At 48.0% G+C, this 22,782-nt stretch overlaps 1 protein-coding gene across 1 annotated transcript; it reads left to right on the top strand.

The window, feature by feature from the left end:
- Positions 1-160: 160 nt before the first annotated feature.
- LOC105045927 (protein LURP-one-related 15) lies at positions 161-21,142 on the top strand. The gene is made up of 4 exons (XM_073258441.1): positions 161-298; positions 5,454-5,820; positions 20,234-20,461; positions 20,760-21,142. The coding sequence occupies exons 2-4, from the start codon at positions 5,560-5,562 to the stop codon at positions 20,898-20,900; spliced, it is 630 nt and encodes a 209-aa protein (XP_073114542.1). The 5' UTR covers positions 161-298; positions 5,454-5,559; the 3' UTR covers positions 20,901-21,142.
- Positions 21,143-22,782: the final 1,640 nt, after the last annotated feature.

The following is a 22,782-nucleotide window of genomic DNA, read 5'->3' as shown; positions in this document are numbered from 1 at the left end:
AGTGAAAAAATTAAGATGAAGATAGGAGATGCACTGTTTGATGTGAGTTTGCAGGAGTCCATTATTTATCAAGCTTGTTTCTCTTTCACTCTGTTTTTCAACGGCATTCTGTAGGATTGAATCTTTATTTTTCTCAGGTTTCTCCTGGCATGAAATGTGTATTTGCCCAAGATGCTGTAGCGATTAACACTAAAGAGAAACACTGCTGCATCCTAGGTGAGATTAACCAGCATGCTGTGGTAACCCCAGATGTGGATGCTCTGTTAGATCAGATAAATGATGTGGGCTCATCATAGAGGTTTGTTTCAGTTTAAATAATTTCAATCAATATTTAATTAAATTTTAAAATAAACTAGACAATATTTGGGTATCAATGATGGCAAAAAAGCTTTGCAATAAGTGAATGTTCTATGATGGAGTACTGCTATGTAGCCCAAGTTTTTATAATGATGATGCTAGTGTTTCCAAAACAAACGCTGGTATAGAAAAGTTATATTTGTTTTCATTAAAACATTCTGAAGTTTAACATAGGGAAAAAGTAAAGACATTTTAAGAACCTTTCATGCTTGAGTTGAAACCAAGATCAAATATTGTATTGTCTAATGACCTCATTTGTTGAACGTCTGAGTTGCTAAATTACTTTTTTAGGTGAGATGGGTTCTTTTATCAAGCTAATTTTATAAAAATGCTTCACATTTTATGTTGGAGTTGTCAATTAGTGCCTCAAAAGATTGAGTAGCAAAGCAGCTTGCCTTTTCGTTCTTTTTCCTATTCTTCTTTTTTTTGCTTTTGATAGCCATTTTGCTGTCCTCTGAAATTTATTTAGAGTTTACTGACTTTAACTGAGAAAAATATAACGTGGTATTGATTTAGCTATTGTTATACTTGAATATGCCATGCTCCAGTTTAGCTTTTTTTGTAGGGAAGAATATTCAGTTATTATTTTAGCTTATTAGCGAGATGGCTATAATAGCAAATGTAAAACATGTTGTTCCTATGTTTCAGTTGAACAAAATCAATATCCATTGGTTGAATATCCTTTAAAACATACTTAAGAAAACTAACCATATCGACCGCTATTTCACAGGATGCAGTATTGTTATAATGAAGAATGATTAAATCTGAAAGGATATTCCTCTACAAATTCGAGGGCACATGAATATGGAAGAAAATAACTCGATGATAAAATGTTATATATACTGCATTGTTGGATGGATGTCTGGCCAGGACACCACCTCCCAAGATCCTTTCAGTACCACGCGATGCAGCAGGAAGAAAGAAGAAACAAAACAAAAGGAAAAACAATCAAAATACGTGGATCAGCCACAAAAGGGCTCGCCTCCACGGGGCATGCAAACTTCACTATGAAAAAGAAATTTTACAAGAGGAGACCTCACCCTCAACCCTTGTACACCCAATTCTCTCTCACATAAAGTTCCCCTCACAAAAGCTCTCTCTCTCTTGGAGACCCCCCTGAACCCCTGAAGAGCCTGGCGATCGCTGTCCAGGAGCCTCCTGCTCTTTCTCTCATAGCACGCCCACCTCTCTCTCTTCAATCGGACTCGTACGGACTTCGTACGGCGCAAAAAACCGAATCCACACCCTCTCTGTTTCATCACAGGGTTTTATAGACCTTAATCACGACTTAGATCGTGATTAGAACTCCTTAATCAATCCAAATCACGTCTCAGACCGTCTGATCAAGACCGGGAGCCTCCTGGGCCGTTGGATCGCGCTCCGGTCCACAGAATAGTGCCGTGGATCGCGAGAAACGCGTGGGAAACGCCCACGTGGTCCACAGGCCGCGCCGTGGACCACCCGGTCCACGGTGGACCGGGGCAAGGGGCCAGCAGGCCTGGGTCGCGCGTCCCGCGCGGGCCTGGGCCTGGGTCGCGCATCCCGCGCGGGCCTGGGTCGCGCGTCCCGCGCGGGCCTGGGTCCCACGTCCCGCGCGGGCCTGGGTCCCGCATCCCGCGCGGGCCTGGGACGCGCGCCGCCGCCTGCGGCCGCGCCGCTGCCGCCCGCCGTCGGTCGCCGGCGGTCCTCCGCCGCCTCGATTCTCGTGCCAACTTCAAAAGCTCGTATCTCCTCCATCCGAGCTCCGATTCAGGTGATCTTGGTCTCGTTGGACTCCATTTTTTGCCGCGAACCTCGCTGTGGGCTCAATATGGGCTGAATCTCGAGGCGTCAAATCCTAACAATCTCCACCTCGACTCGATATTCGGCCTCCTCCAAACTCCGAGAGCTTCTGGATCTCCTCGCCCCCATGCCCTGGGGCAATCGCCTGCCCATCATAGATGGGCAAACATGGGAGTCGAGCCAGGCTGCTCGATCCCATCTCCGTCGTATGCTGTGCTCCTCCTGACCTGAGACCTGCTCGGGGCATCATCCTGCGACAATAGGAATCTCACCTTGCGACGTCGCCTCTCGTCCTCCCGAGTCTCCTGTCTCGTGCCCGATCCGCCTCCTGGAGCTCCACCTCGCTCTGGGCTCCACCTGGCTCCCGATGCTCCACCTCGCACTGGGCTCCCTGTCAGGTAATAATGTCCTCTGCTCCCCTTCTTCCCCTCCAGCACAATCCTATCGCCGCGTAGCACCCTCAGGATTCCTCCACCAGCTACCATCCTGTAGCCTCTCGAATCCAATCTGCTAAGTGAGATAAGATTCTGCCTGAAATTGGGTATGTATCGGACCTCCCCCAATCTCTTCACTGCACCGTCATGTATCCTCCAGCTGACCGTCCCAATGCCTCTGATCGCACAGCTCGATCCATCCGGCAGATATACAGTGCCCTCACTGTTCTCCAGGGAGTCAAACTGCTCCTCTCTGCAACACACATGATAGGGGCATGCAGAATCTAATATCCACTGCTGGGAAGAAGTAGATACCTCGTCAGATATCTCCAGGACATCTCCATCTGAATCGCTGCCGGCCGTCGCTACAGCAGCCACCGTCCGATTTTTCAGTTGAGGACAATCTCTGGCTAGATGCCCCAACTCCTCACACCGGTAACACCTGGTTTTGCTCAAGTCCCTCCTGGACTTAGACCGCCCTCGTTGCGATCTCCTGTCGCTCCGTCTACCGCCTCCTGTACCTCCAGAAGCCACCAAAGCTGAGCTATCGCCACCTGAGCTCGAAGCTGGGTTCTCCCTCCTGAGAACCTCGTTCTGGAGTATCGCCGCGGTGACCTCGTCCATCTTGATAGTGCTCTTCCCCACTAGAAGAGCAGTCACCAAGGACTCGTACGAAGAAGGAAGCGACGCCAGCAAAACCAGCGCCCTGGTCTTCTCCTCAACGTTCTCACCAACGCTGAGAAGGTCGGTGAAGATCTTCTGGAAGTAGCTCAAATGCTCCTGCACGCTCTGTCCCTCAGTCATCCGCAGTTGGTAAAACTGCCTCCAGAGAAAAAGAGTGTTGGTGAGAGACTTCACCATGTACAACTCCTCGAGCTTCGACCACAGCACCGTCGGGGAAGTCTCGCTCAGCACATGGATCACCACCTCATTCGCCAGGTACATGCGGATGGTACTCACCGCCTACATCTGTAGCCGTTTCCAATCCCGCACCTCCATGGTGGTCGGCTTCTCATCGCACAAGAGAGCATCGATCAACCCCTGTTGGATGAGCACATCTTTCACCCTTGCCTGCCACAAGGAGAAATTGCTCTTACCATCGAACTTGTTGATCTCCATCTTGATTGTTCCTGTTTTCTCCATCTTCAGTCTTGCTCACCACCACTGCAATCTGCGTCTTTGTACCGCTTTGCTCTGATACCACTTGTTGGGTGGATGTCTGGCCAGGACACCACCTCCCAAGATCCTTTCAGTACCATGCGATGCAGCAGGAAGAAAGAAGAAACAAAACAAAAGGAAAAACAATCAAAATACGTGGATCAGCCACAAAAGGGCTCGCCTCCACGGGGCATGCAAACTTCACTATGAAAAAAAAATTTTACAAGAGGAGACCTCACCCTCAACCCTTGTACACCCAATTCTCTCTCACATAAAGTTCCCCTCACAAAAGCTCTCTCTCTCTTGGAGACCCCCCTGAACCCCTGAAGAGCCTGGCGACCGCTGTCCAGGAGCCTCCTGCTCCTTCTCTCATAGCACGCCCGCCTCTCTCTCTTCAATCGGACTCGTACGGACTTCGTACGGCACAAAAAACCGAATCCACACCCTCTCTGTTTCATCACAGGGTTTTATAGATCTTAATCACGACTTAGATCGTAATTAGAACTCCTTAATCAACCCAAATCACGTCCCAGACCGTCCGATCAAGATCGGGAGCCTCCTGGGCCGTTGGATCGCGCTCCGGTCCACAGAATAGTGCCGTGGACCGTGAGAAATGCGTGGGAAACGCCCACGCGATCCACAGGCCGCGCCGTGGACCACCCGGTCCACGGTGGACCGGGGCAAGGGGCCAGCAGGCCTGGGTCGCGCGTCCCGTGCGGGCCTGGGCCTGGGTCGCGCATCCCGCGCGGGCCTGGGTCCCGCATCCCGCGCGGGCCTGGGACGCGCGTCCCGCGCGCCGCCACCTGCGGCCGCGCCGCTGCCGTCCGCCGCCGATCGCCGGCGGTCCTCCGCCGCCTCGATTCTCGTGCCAACTTTAAAAGCTCGTATCTCCTCCATCCGAGCTCCGATTCAGGTGATCTTGGTCTCATTGGACTCCGTTTTTCGCCGCGAACCTCGCTGTGGGTTCAATGTGGGCTGAATCTCGAGGCGTCAAATCCTAACATGCATTGACACCAAAAGATCAATGAGAATTAGATACAATCTGTGTTGCTATATTTCGTGAATTGTATCTCCATGTGAACTGAGATTGCTGAGATATGTCACCTAAAATTTGGCTAATTTTAGAAGAAAATGTATCTATTGTTGGAGTTGACACTGCATCCATCCTTGAATAATTATTGTATGTATGGGCAAGCAATGAGATTCAAGAAGATTTATAGTATAGTTTCTTATTTGATTGATGGATGCTCGCAAAGGGTCATGCATTTCGAGGAAAAGTTGAGCCTAGTCTGTTCCCCTCTCATTGAGATAATGAAGGGACAAGTATCAGTCTACGCTGCTAAGAAAAGTTAGGAGACTCAGAATACAAAGAGAGAGTGAAAAGAAAGACGATGACTCCACCAAGATTCTCATAATTTGATTGTATATTTTCCAGTGGTCATCTTCATCAATTAATGAGCCATATTAATCGCATCTCAACCCCAGAGCCAAGCCAACCTCTTCAAATACAACAACGAGCCCCACAACCCCATCAAATAGGATTTATGGTGACTTCTTTTGGTATACAAAAAAAAAAAAAAAAAAAGTTTGCGGTACCAAAATACGTTGCATATGTCCATCTAATATGGCCCCGTGAGTTCCTCTCATTCCACCATTTGCCATGCACGAGAAACAGAGCTGTGGCACGTGTTGTACACAGCGTCTAAACCGGTTTTTTTTCAGGCATGTTGTTTTGCGGTTGGAAGGAGTTTGCCATCTTTTCCTCTCTTTCCTCCTTTTTCCGGCCTTCAATCCGCCGTTCGAAGTTTAACGCGCTAAGGTTAGAATCATGGCCGTCTACCAGCCTCCCGCACCGAGCTACGCACAGTTAAACAGCCCCGTGGTGGTGGTGAGCCCGCAGTTCTGCGTGCAGTACCCCGTGGATTTCACGGTGGTAGAGAAGGCCCTCCACATAACGGATGGCAACTTCGCCATAACGGACGTGAACGGCGACGTGGCGTTCAAGGTGAAGGGCAAAATGCTTAGCCTCCGGGACCGGCGAATCCTCCTCGACAACGCCGGCAATCCCATTCTTTCCATGCAACAAAAGGTCAGGTTGCTTTTCTTTTCTTTTCTTTTCCTTTTTTTCAAATAGTAGTAATGCAGACATGCATTTTCGTATATGCATATCGTCTAATTTCTCACATTTTGCAAGAAGATAATAGATAAAGAATTTTTTTTGGATTAAGAAGTTCAAGATAATCTTTTTGACTTGTTGTCATTTTTCCTTTGTTTTCAGAAGAATGTCTAAATTAGAATATTGGTAAAAAATTAGCGGGCAGAATTTTGAGCATCTCAAACAGTTATCTAGGGATCGCAAAAATAATATCTCAAATAACATTGGCATCGTAATTAGTAATATAAGAAGCAATCCAATCAGCTGCACTATTCTCATTGAAGTATTTCAGAGGTTAACAATATTGAAGTAACTTTTCATAAATCTACAAGAAGAGGATAAGTCATGTCCGCATAGCCAACCAGATTGTTTATCTAATGAATGAGAGGTCTGAAGTCACCATGATCCAATTTGCCTCTAAGATAATGAGGGCATCAACAATACCATCTCACTGTCTCATGCACCTCTCAATCCAAATAGAGGAATTGTGGTTTCATAAAAGTTGAACACCTCTGGCTGCCACCAAAATTGTAACTGAAATTGCAAATAATGAAAACCAGTCCACTATTTGCTCCACCATGCATCCAGCATACTTCTTGATCTAGAAAAAATTTAGGAGTGGGGAGTCCTAGGTAAGCTAGGTCATAATGGGCATCATCTTTTATTAAGCACCTTATTTTAACTTATAATTGGTATTAAAACCTTGGTGGGGGCAACCCGAAGGTTTTTCTTAAAAATTCTTTGAATTGATCTTTTCCATGTAAATAATAAAGGCCTTATAAAGCAATCTCAAGACATCTAGCTGTTGCGGCCAATCCCCCATCGTCCGATCGTCAGCGTCGTGCACCTGCAAAAAAAATCCTCACAGATCGGAGATGCCTCCGGCGGGGACCCTCCGACGGTCAAGTCAAAGAGGAGACTAGGCAACAGCGAAAAATCAGGGGCTCAGCGAGAGAGAGAAAGAGCTCAAGAGCTTTTTAGGCGCTTCTCCCAACTTGGGACTTAGAACTCTCTAATACTGTTGCCTTATCCCGTTTTTATAGTGGAATACGGTATGGTCCCATCATTAATGGTGCAGACAACTGAAGAGTTGTCAAATCGTCGTGGGCCGTCAAATCATTGAGATCAATCTATGTCCTTGGCAGGACAATACCTCAGGGCGGCCATGCCGCATGTCCTTGACAGGACAACTGTCCATAGCGGTCGTACGGCATCTGGGTGGGCTGGCCGATTATATGTCGGTATCCAACTGTGACAACTGCCCGGAGACACCGTTGGCTGGTCTGGTGCCTAGTGAAAGTCGGACGTCGGCTGCCACCCCCGACAGTGAGTCGGTGATTTGGTCTCGGCCACTTGGTCGGTCGAAAACGGTATGGGCCTGTTCGACCGACACACCTTCACAGGACACTGTCGGTAGCCATTGTCGGCATCCATCATCGGAGTCGTCGGTCGGCAAAGTCGGGCGTCGATCGAACAGGTCCAAGGGTAAGTCAGCGGAGAGGGGTCAGTCGGTATATCCCAACAGTTGCCCCCCCACTCCTGAGTCGGATGTCGTGTTGGCCAGTGTTTCCACGTGGACGACAGTTTCGGACGAAAGGAATGGTTATCCATCACGTCATGCTCTGACTCTGACGACTGTACCAGCAAACGATCCGGTGTCAGGTGTCCCATTGGGAACGTGAACGGCCGTCTCCTTGGGAACATGAACCGCCATCTCCTTGGGAACATGAATCGCCGTCTCCTTGGGAATATGAACCGCCGTCTCCATGGGGAACATGAACTGCCGTCGGTTAGCGAATTTCGAGATGCGATTTTTTCCACCACGTGTCAGTGTGCTATTAGGCTGGGATTGTTCACGCGGATGGAGGCGACGTGGCTTGATCTGGAGGCAAGTGCGTCGAACCATCGGATCGAGGAAGGGCCCAGGCGCTGCCACGTGTCGACATCTGGGAAACCCTCATTCGACGCACTTTCATCTCGACCGTCAAAGGGCCCTATATATATGCGGCCACTTGCATCCAAAACTTCACTTTCTGCTGCAAATCTTTTCCTGGCGCTGAGGCTCTGTCGAGTTGTCCTTCAGTTCTAGGTAGTTGTCTTCGTGCTCTCCCCCTGAAAGCTCTTCTTAAAGTTTTGCCTATCCTTATCTTCTTGTGCCTTTTCTCCTCTATCATTTTCTTTTTGTTCTCCTTTCTGGGACTAGCGTTATGGCTAGAACTTCTCCTCGAGAGAGTCAGTCGGGTTCTCCGACTGACAACTCCAGGTCGACCCCGAAGGTGGAGGTTTCTTCACTTTCGGGGGCAAATGTCGAACGGCTCAGGGAGCAGTACAGTATCTCAGAGCAGTTCGAGCTCTTCGCCCTTGGGGCTGAGGGTCGGGTTAACAACCCGCCTCCGGGCTAAGTGGCCTTCTATGTTAAGCACCTTCGGGCAGGTATTCGTTTTTCGATTCCGGAGTTCGTCCGGAACATCTTGGATTACTATGGGCTTTGTCTGACGCAACTGGCACCGAACTCAGTCCGGCTGATAATCAGCTTCGCCTTGCTGTGTCGGCTTTTGCCGACCTATCATCATATTTTTTTCTTCCGGATGTTCTTCGTCCTCCGACCCCACCCAAAAGCCCGAGGGTGGTGGTTCTTTAGTCCCCGGAAGGGTCTTTCGTTCATCACCGGTCTTCCATTATCGATCCATGGATGGAAGAATCAATTTTTCTTTGCTTCCTCTTCGCTACCTTGGGGGTTCCCTTTCCGCTGGGGCGACCCTCGGACTCAGCCAAATGAAAACAGTCGATGGAGGCTGGAGACCAAGAGGATTTTCACCGACTGAAGGATGTGTCGGTACCGAAGTAGAGGGAGCTCGTCATCGAGCAAGCTCTGTACGACGTCAGCCTGAGTTCGGTTCTTCGTTTAGATACTATTTGGTCGGTCGGTCATTTTTGTCTTCTTTATCCGTCTTTGGACTTGTACTGATCCTTTGTTGAAATTGCAGGCATGCCGCTGAGGGTGAGGTTGACAGATGTCGATATTCGGCAATATGCGGTGAGAAAGAGGCTGGCGCCCGGGGTCGGACCTTCGCTGCCTCCCAAGAGGCCTCAGATAGCATCCTCGATCGACATCGCGACGGCGGCAGCACAGTCCGACACCGAACGAGCGTCGGGCTATGAGCCGGTCATAGCCCTGTCGGTGCCGGTGATGCCACCCGAAGCATCGTCCGAGGAAGGGGCGGCTGAGGGGGCGGTCGAAGGAGTGTCGGCTCCCCCACCCACAGAAGAGGTTCGGGCCGAAGCACGTGAGCTCAAACGACCTGCGGCGGCGGCCGTCGCGACCTCGGGAGGGACCCAGTCGAGCTCGAGCTTCCCATCTCTTTCTGACTTTCGGGCCTGGGCAACTGAACGAGGGAAGGCTCTGATGGCGCCGGGTGACGACACCAGGTCGGCGGGCCACACCGCGTCGTCCGACATTCAGCTACCCGAAGGAGCGTCGTCCCTGGCCAACCATAATTTGGCCAGGATGTTGTGTTAGGCGACCATCCTCCCGACCGACTGGGAGATCATGAAGAGTCAGCAGGTGACCGACATGCTTTCTTCCTTTTACCCGACTATGATCCAGATGAGCTCCTCTTCTTCCTCTTTCATCTTCATTATTGTTTTCTATCAGTTCAGTTTTCTGACAACCCGCCTGTTACTTGCAGCTGATCTACAATATGTCCGAGCTGGAGGCCGGGTATCGGAGGTTTGGTGATCTCCGGGCGGCCTAGAAGAATAGGGCCGAGACCGCCGAAGCTGAGAAGGCGACGTTGGTCGATCAGCTGAAGTTGTCGGTTGACCGTGAGGCTAGGCTCGAGGAGGAGTTCTCCCGACTTACCAACGACCTAGCCGCCTCGGAGGCCGAGCTTCAGTTGGCTCGCGAGCAAGTTCGGTGCAAGACCCGCTCCATTCACCGACTGCAGCGTGAGCAGGACGGCTGCATCAGGGAGCTCGAGGCCGAGCGCGAACAGCTTCGCGTTAGCCTGGAGAACCTTTCTAAGGCCGAGGAGAACTTGTCCTCTGCCCAAGCTGACACCGACATAGCGAAGGCGGAGGCGGAGTCGGCCAAAGAGGCGCTGAGTCGGGCGGTGGAGGACTTCCGTGGCTCGGACGAGTACTGGGAGGAGCTCCTAGAGAGCGGCTTCGCCTCCTATCGGGTGGGCCATGAGGACGCCCGAGATGCGATTCGGAGTCTGCACCCGGAGCTCGACTTGAGCGGCATCGTCCCTCCAGGGGCGGAGGATCAAGCTGCAGAGGAGGCTGAACCTCTGCCGACGGGATAAGTTGCCGAAGGTGAGGCGGCTCCAACCCCCGGTCCCTCCCCGACCCGAGCGGGCATGTCGGTTGCTCCCGAACTCTATCTGGTGCAAGAAGTCGACTCCGACGAATACTCGGAGTGTGTGCTCCATTATCTTTGTATTTTTTGTTTCTGTTTTGTCTTTAATGTTTGTAATCGGGCTTCATCCCAATTTTGTAGTCGGGCTTTGATCCAATTTTATAAGTTATTTCAACTTAACAAAATCAAAGACTTTTCACACTTTCTCGCGTGCGGTTCAAAGTGTTTAATTTGCCGAGCCATCCTCGAGTGTATAGGTCGTAGCTCCGACACACGTCGTTAGGATGTTCGATAGGATGTAGCATAGCCGATCAAAGTGGTTAGTGGCGTGCGCCGTGCCAAAGGCAGTGCGAGCCTCGATCGCAGGCTGGCATCCCGATGGTCGAGTGCCGCACCGATTGTAGGTCGAGCGTCCGCCGCCTGGATTTTGGTCAGGTGTGTCCGTTAGGCCGAGCATCGACCAACCACCGAACGTAGCTCGTCGACACGATCATTCCGTAGAGTCTGGTAGTCGAGTGGTGTCCGACGTATTCAGATAGGATAACGATGATAAGTCGAATATCCATTGTCCGGCCCCTGATTGGGCGTGCACGTTGGGGCATATGATAAACGGTGGCAAGCCGAATATCCTTCGATGGGTCGTGACCAAGTCGGTTCGTCGCAAGTCGAATATTCGTTGTCCAGACCTTGGTCGGACGGGTACGTCATGGCGTATGATAAACGGTGATAAGCCGAATATCCTTCGATCGGTTGTAATCGAGTCGGCATGTCGCGAGCGCGACTGTGGTCGTTCTGACATTTTGCCTTTCTTAGTCGAAGCTAAGCGGGCAAGTTAGCCAGCTGCATTAGTCGAAGCCTTTAGCCTTTAGAGGCGAAGGCCGTTGGTTTGGCGATCGAGTCGTAGATTCGGTGTGGAGTCGTACATTCAGTGATCGAATCGTAGATTCGGGGATCAAGCCATAGATTCGGCGATCGAGTCATAGATTCGGCGATCAAGCCGTAGATTCGACGATCGAGTTGTAGATTCGACATAGAGCCGTAGATTCGGTGAGACGTTGGGCCCAAGTCGGGACGTCGAGGCTCGCACTTCTGGCAAGAGCCGACCTTCGGCAGAGAGCCAAACTTTATAGATTCTGGAGTTTTGAAATTGTATTGTATTCCGAGCAAGAATGGCATACAGAGTTCATTGATAATACAACTTCAGGTTGTCAGCATTCCAAGTCTGGAGAATGGCCGTCCCTTCCAAGGTTTCAAGTCGGTAGGCGCCCGGCCTGCAGGAGTCTGCAATCTTATAGGGTCCTTCCCAGTTTGGGGACAGTTTCTCTTGATCCTGAGGCTTCGAGACTTTTGCCTTCCTCAAAACCAGGTCTCCGGGTCTGAAAGACTTTGGCCTAACTTTAGCGTTGTAGTATCGAACCACTCTTTATCGGTAGGAAGCCATGCGGAGTTGAGCCTCGCATCGAAGCTCGAGCAGGAGGTCCAAGTCGGCCCTCCGACACTCGGAGTTGCCCGGTTCACAGTATTGCTCAGCCCTAGTCGATGGTAGCCCGATCTCCAGTGGGATCATCGCTTCCGTCCCATAGGCCAGGCTGAAAGGAGATTCTACGGTCGGGATCCGGGGTGTCGTTCGGTATGCCCACAGGATCGAGTGCAACTCTTCGACCCAGAGGCCTTTGGCTTCGTTCAGTCGGGTCTTCAACCCATGCAGAATGGTTCTGTTGGTCACTTCGACTTCTCCGTTGGACTGTGGATGGCCGACCGAGGTCAGCTCGTGCGTGATATGAAATCTCGCACAAAATTCTCTGAAATCATTGTTGTCGAACTGTCGTCCGTTGTCGGTGATGATGGTGTACGGCAGTCCGAACCTAAAGATGATGGATTTCTGGACGAAGTCTTCCATCTTGCGCTCGATGATCTGCGCCAGGGGTTCGGCCTCCACCTATTTGGTGAAATAGTCGATGGCGACAACTATAAATTTTTTCTGGCCAGACGTCGGAAGGAAAATGCCGAGTATGTTGATCCTCCATTGGGCGAAGGGCCATGGGGCGACAATGGCAGTCAGTTGGTTGGCGGGTCGGTGTTGTAAGTTAGCGTACTTCTGACATGGCTCCACCTCCATACCAAGTCAGCCGCATCTTTCTTCATGGTGGGCCAGTAGTAACCTTGCCGTAGGATTTTGTAGGCCAAGGATTTGCCCCCCAGGTGACTCCCGCAGATCCCTTCATGCACCTCCCTGAGTGCATAGTCCGCATCCGTCGGTCTCAGGCATCGTAGCAAGGGAAGGGAGAACGACCTTTTGTAGAGTCGTCCGTCCATCATTACATATTGGGAGGCCGTCCACCGAACTCGTCTGGCTTCCGCAGGGTTTTTGGGGCTGGTACCGTCGGTTAGATACTGAATGATCGGATCCATCCAACTTGGCTCGATCGTCAGTTGTAGTACCTCCTCAGCCCTGTCGATGCTCGGTTGCTCGAGACTCTCCACAAGTGTCTGGCCCAAAGCGCCGTAGGCAGATGTTGCAAGCCTGGAGAGTGCGTTGGCCTGAGCATTCTCCGACCTGAAAATGTGGGAGATCTCAAAATACCTAAGGTGTGCCACGAGATCCCTCACCTTCTGAAAATATTTCATCATGGTTGGGTCCCGCGCTTCGAATTCGCCTTTGACTTGCCCCACAATCAGCTGGAAGTCGGAGAAGATTCTGAGGCTGTTGATCTCGAGCTCCTTCACCACTCTCAAGCCGGCGATGAGCGCTTCATACTCAGCTTGATTATTGGAAGCTTTGAAGTTGAATCGGAGGGCGTACTCGATAACTACTCCCTCCGAGTTGGTGAGCAGGAATCCGATCCCGCTCCCTTGGGCGTTGGAAGCTCCATCTATGTGTAACACCCAGGTTGACCCGAGGTCAAATTTAAAGGTTGCAGCTTCTTTGGAGCTCCCATCTCCCGACATTTGGTTGGCTGTCGGGCATTCCACAATAAAGTCGGTCAGGACCTGAGCTTTCAAAGCAAGTCGCGGTCGGTATTGGATGTCAAACTCGCTTAGCCTCACCGCCCACTTCGTCAGTCGTCCTGATGTGTCAGGGCGATGGAGGATCGCCCTCAGGGGTTGGTCGGTGAGAACCACGATGGCGTGTGCCTGAAAATATGGACGGAGTCGCTGCGCGGATACGACCAAGGCAAATATCATCTTCTCCATCCTTGAGTATCGAGTTTCGGTCCCGTGGAGTACTTTGCTGGTATAGTATATGGGCTGGTGGGTTTGGCTCTCGTTCTCCCGAACGAGTACCGAACTAACTGCCTCTAGGACGGTAGCCAGATAAAGGTACAATATTTCTTCGGCCTCCGGCTTCACAAGTAGGGGCGGAGAAGTCAAGTACTTCTTCAGATCTTCGAAGGTTTATCGGCACTCATCCGGTCATGAGAAATCCTTCGTCTGCCTCAGGATTTTGAAGAACGGGAGGCACCTCTCAGCTGACCGAGAGATGAATCGACTGAGCGCGATGATCCTTCCATTAAGCTGCTGCACCTCTTTTTTAGTGTTCGGATGTCGCATGTCGATGATCGCCTTTATCTTCTCAGGGTTGGCCTCGATTGCACGCTGGAAAATGAAGAACCCAAGGAACTTCCCCGAAGCTACCCCGAAGGCGCACTTAGTCGGATTTAGCTTCATCCGATGTCGTCGAAGAGTGCGAAAGGTCTCTTCCAAGTCTTAGACGTGATCCAAGGCTTGTGCACTCTTCATCAGCATGTCGTCCATGTACACCTCCATGTTGCGCCCGATTTGATCTTTGAAGACCTTATTGACGAGACGTTGGTAGGTGGCTCCGGTATTCTTCAGACAAAAGGGCATCACCCTGTAGCAGTAAAGGCCTTGGGCGGTCACGAAGGCCGTGTGCTCTTCGTCCTCGGGTGCCATCCGGATTTGGTTATATCTGGTGAAGGCATCCATGAAGTTGAGCAGTCGATAATCGGACGTCGCATCCACCAGTTGGTCGATCTTCGACAGGAGGAAGCTATCCTTCGGGCAGGCCCGATTCAAGTCGGTGTAGTTGATACAGATCCTCCACTTCCCATTGGCTTTCTTCACCATGACGATATTTGTGAGCCAGTCGGGATATGTGATTTCTCTGATGAAGCTTGCCTCAAGTAGCTTGCCCACTTCCTCGTCGATGGTCTTCTGCCTTTCGAGGGCGAAAGCCCATTTCTTCTGTCTCACCGGTTTCACGCCAGGAGCAATGTTGAGTCGGTGAGTCATTATTTTCGGAGGTATGCCGAACATATCCGCTGTCGACTAAGCGAATATGTCGGCGTTAGCTTTCAACAGCCCTATCAGCCGGTCGTTGCTCCGGGTCGGACAGCTGCGACCCGACCCAGACAACTTATTCAGGATTCTCGATCATCGGGATGGAAATCAGCTGTTCAGCCGGTTCACCCCGCTCTTCCTCTTCCCGTTGGTCCAGCTTGTCTACCGTCAGGGAGCCCTTTGATTCATTGCTTTGAGTAGAGTTTTGGAAGCACTGCCGGGCGAGCTGTTGATCCCCGCATATTTTTTCGGCTCCATTTTTAGTCGAAAATCGAACCAGCAAGTGGTACGTCGAGACTATCGCCCTGAGGGCATTTAGTCCGGGTCTTCCAAGTATGGCGTTGTAAGCCGAAGGTACTTGGACGACCGTGAATGTCATGTGAATGGTACTTTATCGTGGTTCGGTCCCAACTGTCACGGAAAGAGTAATTTCTCCTTCCACCGCGACGGCTTCTCCGGTGAAACCCACTAGGGGCGTAGAGACTCTCCTGAGTCGGTCGGTCGACAGTCGCATTCAAAAAAGATCGAGTAAAACAAAATATTAGTCGAACTTCCATTATCAACAAGAATCCTTTTTACATCATAGTTCGCTATTGTCGTCGAGACAACAACAGCGTCGTCATGGGGAATTTGGATTCTCCGAGCATCCTCATCTGTAAAGACGATTACATCATCCTAGTGCGGCCTCTTTGCCGATTCCCCTTCAGCAGTCGTTCCTCGATTCAGTCGTCTGGAGATCATGTTGATGACCTCGGCAGTAGGCTGATTATTCGCTGCCTTTTCAGTCGGTTGGGGTTGTCGGTCGGAAAGGGGCCGAGCCGGCGGGTTCCTTCGATACTTTTCGAGATACCCTCGTCGTATGAGGGCCTCTATCTCATCCTTGAGTTGGATGCATTGCTCGATAGTGTGACCGTGGCCCCGATGGAATCGGCAGTATCTCCTCCGGTCGAGGCTCTTTGCCTTCAAAGGCGGGGGCCGTCACAGGTATTCCACTCCTTCGATCTCCATCAGGATCTGCACACGAGGAGCGGAGAAAGGGGTGTAGGAGTCATACCTGCGAGGTGTCGGTCTCGGACTCCGACGTCGGGGCGATCTCGGGCTCCGTCGTTGGGGCGAGACCTGTTTGTCGATCGGGGGCCTGCTGGGTTCAGCAGCAGTCTGATTTTTCTTCCGCTTCTCCTTTTGGCCCGCACCTTCGGTCAGGCACCGATCGAAAGCTCCTTCATTCGCGCGCATGTATTTGTACGCGCGCTCCAGCAATTCAGCATACGTCCGAGGGAGGGTTTTGTCTAAGGAATAGGTGAACCGAAACCCCCTTAGTCTCCTCTTCATGGCCGAGATAGCTATGTCTTCGTTAAGGTCCCGGACCTCAAGTGTGGTCGCGTTGAATCGGACCACAAAGTGTCGGAGCGTCTCATTTTCTCCCTGTTTGAGGGAGAAAAGACTGTTCGAGGTTCGTGATGGCTTCCGACTGGTGCTGAAGTGGGCCACGAAAGAATGCTCGAGCTACCCGAAGGAGTGAATACTCTCTGAGCGAAGGCCGGAGTATCAGATCTTGACAGCTTTACGAAGTGTGGCGGGGAAGCCGATGCAAAGGAGGGCATCGGTTGCCCCCTGGATCATCATGAGAGCCTTGTAGCTCTCCAGATGGTCAACTGGGTCGGTAGAGCCGTCATAAGGCTCCACGTTGGGCATCTTGAACCGACTAGGGATCGGCTCGTCGAGGACAAATCGGGAAAGAGGTTGGATGGTCCGGAAGTCGACATCGTTCGAAGACTTCTGACCATCCATCTGGAGTTGGGCAAGCCGACGGTCAATTTCTTCGAACTTACGTTCGTAGTCGTCCAGCTGTCGGTGGTGTGGGACCCTAGGGGTTGAACCTCCCGAGAAACTTGAGAGTGAGGCGGACGGTGTCCGCGGCTGCTTCTCCCTCCTCGCCCTCTCCAACTGGGAAGGAGAAGGACACCGAGATCGGTGGGTGTCGCACTGTGGCCGCCTCACCCCTTCTCGATGGGAGTGCTGAGACGGTTGCTCTTGAGGAGGAGACGGAAGCTGACACGGACGTCGGTGGCTGCTTCTGGACGGCAGAGGGTGCGCCGTCGGTTGTTCCGCCGGTGGTTGCGGCAACTAAGTTGGTTGCTATTGGAGGTTTTTGACCGCGTCCATCAGAACGGTCATTTGTCGCACGATCGCCGTGATTTGCACCTCCGTAGTTATCACCGGATGCGGAGAGCTGGGCTCCGCCATGGAAGGTGAAGGAGGGGCCTCTTTCCGACGGGAAGAATGCCTCGCCGACCCGGTAACTCTCGATCGCTGAGCTTTGAATTTCATCATTTCGAGAGGTTTTTCAAGCTCTGTGGAGCTCGCTGGCTTACCTCTGTCGAGTGCCCCTACCTGGTGCGTCGAATCTGTTGCGGCCAATTCCTCCGTCGCTCGATCGCTGGCGTCGCGCACCTGCAAGAAAAGTCCTCACAGACCGAAGATGCCTCCGGTGGGGACCCTCCTACGATCAAGTCAGAGAGGAGACTAGGCAACACCGGAAAATCAGGGGCTCAGCGAGAGAGAGAGAAAGAGCTCAAGAGCTTTTTAGGTGCTTCTCCCAACTTGGGACTTAGAACTCTCTAATACTGTTGCCTTACCCCATTTTTATAGTGGAATGCGGTATGGTTCCTTCATTAATGGTGCAGACAACTGAGGAGTTGTCAAATCACTGTGGGCCATCAAATCGTCGGAGGCTGTCAAATCACCGTGGGCCGTCAAATCACTGGGATCAATCTATGTCCTTGGAAGGATAATGCCCCAGGGCGGCCATGCCACATGTCTTTGACAGGACAACTGCCCATAGCGGTCGTACGGCGTCTGGATGGGCTAGCTGACTATATGTCGGTATCCAGCTGTCGGATGATGACCCGGAGACACCGTCGGCTGGTCTGATGCCTAGCGAAAGTCGGACGTCGGCTGCCACCCCCGACAGTGAGTTGGTGATTTGGGCTCGGCCGCTTGGCCGGTCGGAAACGGTATGGGCCTGTTCGACCGACACACCTTCGGTCGGACACTATCGGTAGCCATTGTTGGCATCTATCGTCGGAGTCGTTGGTCGGCAGAGTCGGACGTCGGTCGGACAGGTCCAAGGATAAATCGGTGGAGAGGGGTCAGTCGGTATATCCCAACACTAGCCATTGAGAAAAAGCACAGTTTGTGAAAGTAATCAAGTTGCCTATCAATTTTCTAATAAGCAAAATAACTTTTGAAGAAAAAATCAGCAAAAAGCTCGCTGGATGGAAGGGAAGAATCTTAACAATGGCCGGAAGATTGGCATTGATGAATTTGATCCTGAGTGCAACTCCTACTTATTGGATGTCATCTTTTTTATTACCTGTAGAAGTGAAAAAGAGGATCGAGAGAAAAAGAAGAGCATTCTTATGGAGAGAAGACAATCCATGCAGAGGAGGATATTGCCTGGTTAATTGGTCAAGAATTTGCCGTCCAAAGCATCTGGGAGGAATTGGAATTATTAACCTAAAACTGTTCAACAGGTGTCTACTCATAAAGTGGCAGTGGAGATATTTTAAAAAACATCAAAGGCCATGGAGGAAACTGATACATCAAAACTATTTTGTCTCTAAAACACTAAGCCAAACCTCCCAATTTACCTTCAAAAGAGCTTCGCTAACCTGGAAAAGCATACTCGCAGTTCAATAATGGTTCTTTACAAATAGCAAATTCAAGCTGGGCAAAGGGCATGAGATTGCCTTTTGGGATGATCAATGGTTTCTGGAAGAAACACTTAAAGAGATCTTCCCAACCCTCTATGCTTTAACCTTAAGACCCAATGCAACTGCTGCAGAAGCTCTTGGCTCCTCAGAGATTCAACTAGGCCTCACTATAATCCCAAACCAAAAAGGACTGGAAGAACTACAATACCTTATAGAGCTCTTAAAAGAAGAAAAAAATCTCAAAGAAGAGGACGATGGAATTAAATGAAAATGAGGGAGTAGTAGAGACCTCACTGTTAGAAATGTCTATAGATTTTATAGTCATGATGGCATCATATCAAGCTTTGCATCACTAAACTAGAGGATGCCACTCTCAGAGAAAGTCAAACTTTTAAACTGGTTGGTATTCAGCAATAAACTGTTGACGACTGAGAATATAAAAAAGAGAAAATAGAGAACTCTGGAAGCCTGCATATTATGTAAGGAAGCTAAGGAGATAGTAGATCATCTTCTATTGATATGTGAGTTCACAAAGATAGTTTGACAGCATATTCTTTGAAAGCAATCCATACCCTCCTTATCAGAAACTGTGGAAGCCCTTTAGACTTTGTAGAGAAGTGCAAGGTTAAAAGAAAAATCAACAACTACATGAGATTGCATAGTGCCGATTACTTGCTAGTGTATATGGAACAAAAGAAAAATCAGAATCTTCAAACATGAAGCAATCTCTCTGTGGCAGATGATCAACAAAGTAGTCTCTTTAATACAAAATTGGACATCCAAATACAATGGAAAACTAAAGCCAAGCATCATCATATTGATCCAGAATTTGTCAATAGAGAGAGAAATAGGACTAGCGTATTAGAGTGAAAAAATGAAAGAGCAAATAAATCGACAGTTCAAAAGCTTTGAACACTGCTCTAATTAATCCACATATACATACAACTCGTGTAGAGATCAAAATGAAATCATTGTATATAAACTCTTCTTCATAACACCATTAATAAAAATTGGATGGTACTCACCTCCCACATTAAATCAAATATATACTCAAAGACATGGATCCATCAGGATCCGGCTTTTTCTTTATTATAAAAAATAAAAATAAATAATAATTTTAAAAAAATTTGTCACGCACTAGCTTACGAGAACTCCTACGTCCATAAGGAAGTAGTTTTAAATTAAAAAAAAAAATAGAGAAAGAGAAGTTTGATCTGTTTCATTAAGCAAATGAAGCAGAATAAGGGTGCCAGTGAGGCTAGAAAGGATGCCAAAAGGCCCCAAAAAAAATAGAAGATTACATTCGAAAATCCATGCGAGATTTGCGCAAAAACACCCTGATACTACGCTCATTCCAGATGGTCCAGGATCAAGATGAGGAAGTCTTCCAAAATTCACATCCAAGGGCAGTTGAGGATTATATGATCAATAGTTTGAGAAGGTCCTTAGCAAAAGAGAGAAGTAAAAACTTGGTTTCATCTCTTTCTGTTGGGAAACTTCCCAATGTTAAACTTGTTCTTCTGAGTCAGCCATTCAAAGAATTCAACAATGAAGACAAGTCTTCCATAGATTCAGGGTGATGAACAAAATATTCTACCATCGCTGACAAACTCATGCAACGATCTAACGAAGAAGATATTGTTACTAGAGCATTCTCGGCACATCTCTACTGCGACAAGGTTGCATGAAGCTGAGCAGTTCAAATAGAGAAGAAAGTTGGGCAGCGGACAAGGCTAAAGGACATGCACAGTAGGATAGAAATGTGATTACGTAGACTCAGAACTTCCTAGAAGAGCTTACTCTTATAGTCCTTTTATGTCTTTTTATGAAAAGAAAAAAAATATCAAATAGCTAGTGTTAGTGTTTCTAATTACACTATCACAAAAAACATGTACTAGTCCTTGTTTTCCAAAGAAAAAAAGGGGAAAAAAGAAGGCAACCTTTCTTCATCCTCGCTATCAATTTTTAGGTGTTTACCGTACACAGAAGATGGGAAGCGTATAGAGGAGACAGCACAGATTCAAAAGACCTGCTATTCAGCACCAAGAAGTCTTCACTCATCCAATTCAAAACCGAGCTCAATGTGTATTTGGCTGCTAACACCAGTGAACAAGCTTGTGATTTCAAGGTTAAAGGGAGCTATGGAGAGAGGGCATGCACCATTTACCTTGGGGAGTCTGACACAATCGTGGCCCAAGTAAGAAAGGCTTTTCTGCCATGCTTTAAAATTTTTATTTTGCTTTGTTTATATTATTTTTTAGATTTCTATAATATCTTCATATTTTACTTAGTGCTTCACCTAGTTGATGGCAAACAGCTGTACTCTAACCCACTGGTTGCAGCTGTCCTCATTTGAAGAAGCTTAGTTTAAAATTTAGAAGGTTTTTCCTCGGAGATAATTCTCATGTCATGTTTTATTTAAAAAAAAAAATTAACGATTCCTTATTGTCGCATATTAAAATAATTTGTTCAATTGATAATTGTTGATGGTGCAGATGAGGCGTCAACACAAGCTTAAGAATACAATATTTGGACAGGACATGTTTGGGGTGACCATCTATCCAAATATCGACTACGCCTTCATTGTAGCCCTAATCGTTATTCTTGATGAGATTAATCATGATAGAAATGATTAATTCAATTGGTGTGCTTGCTTAACATAGACTTGCATCTCCAGAAATTTTTTCTACGGTGGTCATAAATTTTTAGATTGCAGTGCCATACAAAAACATGTTGCATATATTCATATGATTAAGAGATTTTATTATGTTGTTTAAGATTTAAATGTTGGCTTGTTAGTATGGACAACTATTGCAAGCAAGCTCCATGAATTGAATAATTGTACTTAGTATGCATTTATTTTCTTTCTTTTTTTTTCTCTTTAAAATGTTGTGCGGCTTCCATTGGGGGCACATACAAAGTTCTCTTTACCACGAGACCACAGGGGATTAGAGCAACTTTAAAGTTGGTGCCATAGGTGGGACATACCTCCATCCTGAGTTGACCAGCCGGCTTTAGTCAACTGATATTACATTTCATGCGCAAAAAACTATCACCTCTAAAGTGTTGTTTATTTTTTATTAATAATGTAATGTTCTTTTTCATAAAGTACATAAATTCCTATATTACAATTTTTGATTGTCTCACATTTAATTTGGAGTCCCTGACTACAAACACATTCATCTTAGATGTGCTTTTTGTAAGTAAAACATTGCGCTATCTTGTTATGTCAATATTGCAATTCATACGGCAATCATATAGCATGGTGCTATCTTTGCATGATTTTTATGGCGATGGCAATATAAATGCACTGCCATTTTAATTTTCTACCACATGCACCAAATCAACCATTTCATGTGTCTAACCTAGAAGACCTGCAAGGATAAAATTTGCACCCTTTGAGAACAAATCATTAGCTGGAGGCTCATTGGATTCTTTAGTGTGCAACTAAATGATGGAAATGTGTTGAATAAATGACTAGCGATGCGTACAAACATAAACATCCATTGCGTTTGGCTAGACATACTTGCCTACATCTCACGTTAGCTACAAATAAAAAACACGCCTACATGAAATACAAACAATTAAATTATCTTTGTGGACAAGTGTTAAGATTGTGATTTTAGGGTTGCTCTAATGGTTATACCTCTTTGCTGGTAATCAAATATTTTGTGTTTGATTCTTGGATGGTCCTCAAAATTTGGATTAAAATAATTGCAAGTATTTGTCTCCTTCTCTTCCTCCAATGCAGAAATAGAAAGGAAAAAATAAACTTTCGATTTGTTCTATGCTTGTAATAGGCCAACCTAGTTAGGATTATTGAAAGCACTCTATCCTTAACTTTATGTTAGATTTTGTATTTGGATAATTATACGGATTGGTCTCCAAATAAAAAAAATAAAAAAGAAAGGGCTTTCTATTGTTTTATGCTTGCAATTAGGCCAAGCTAGTTAGGATTATTGAAAGTACGATCTATCCTTAGCTTTTTGCGGTGATTTTTGTATTTTGAAAGGAAGGAATTCTACTGCATGTTTCATCTTTGGAACAAAATACATACATAAAACAAAGGGGAAGGTTCTCTCTTTAAAAATAAGGCAAGTAACATAGAATTAAAAGTCTAATTTGATTCCCTTGTACAAGCTTGGGCATCTTTTGTGAGTACTTTATGTTTCTTTTAGTTTAATGAGCACAATTTGTCCATTATTAAAGGATCTTTTTAAGGTTTATTGGCTTGAAGATCTCTAAATCAAAGGATCATTTATCAGTGAATTTTTCTGTTTCTTTAATTCTACATTGCATATTAACATGCTGAAAGCTCCATACCCAACCTTTGCAAAGCTCTGCCTTATTTTAATTTGCATTAAAAGCCCCATCTTAACCTTCTATTCTATACGCCGCGAGGTTAAGTTGTTCACTACAAAAAAGTGGCTCATAAAACATACATGTTCTAGTATGTGAACTCTGGTAGCCAAACTTATTCCAGCCTTGTTAGGTTAGATCTAACTATATTTGGAATCA

Source organism: Elaeis guineensis, chromosome 5 (genome assembly GCF_000442705.2).
Source record: "Elaeis guineensis isolate ETL-2024a chromosome 5, EG11, whole genome shotgun sequence".
Lineage (NCBI taxonomy): Eukaryota > Viridiplantae > Streptophyta > Magnoliopsida > Arecales > Arecaceae > Elaeis > Elaeis guineensis.
This window is presented reverse-complemented; position numbering and strand designations above follow the sequence as displayed.

Coding starts and splice junctions, on each gene's coding strand:
- LOC105045927 (XM_073258441.1), top strand. CDS start 5,560: ATGGCCGTCTACCAGCCTCCCGCACCGAGCTACGCACAGTTAAACAGC. Junction 5,821..20,233: donor TTCTTTCCATGCAACAAAAG/GTCAGGTTGCTT, acceptor ATCAATTTTTAG/GTGTTTACCGTACACAGAAG. Junction 20,462..20,759: donor CTGACACAATCGTGGCCCAA/GTAAGAAAGGCT, acceptor TTGATGGTGCAG/ATGAGGCGTCAACACAAGCT.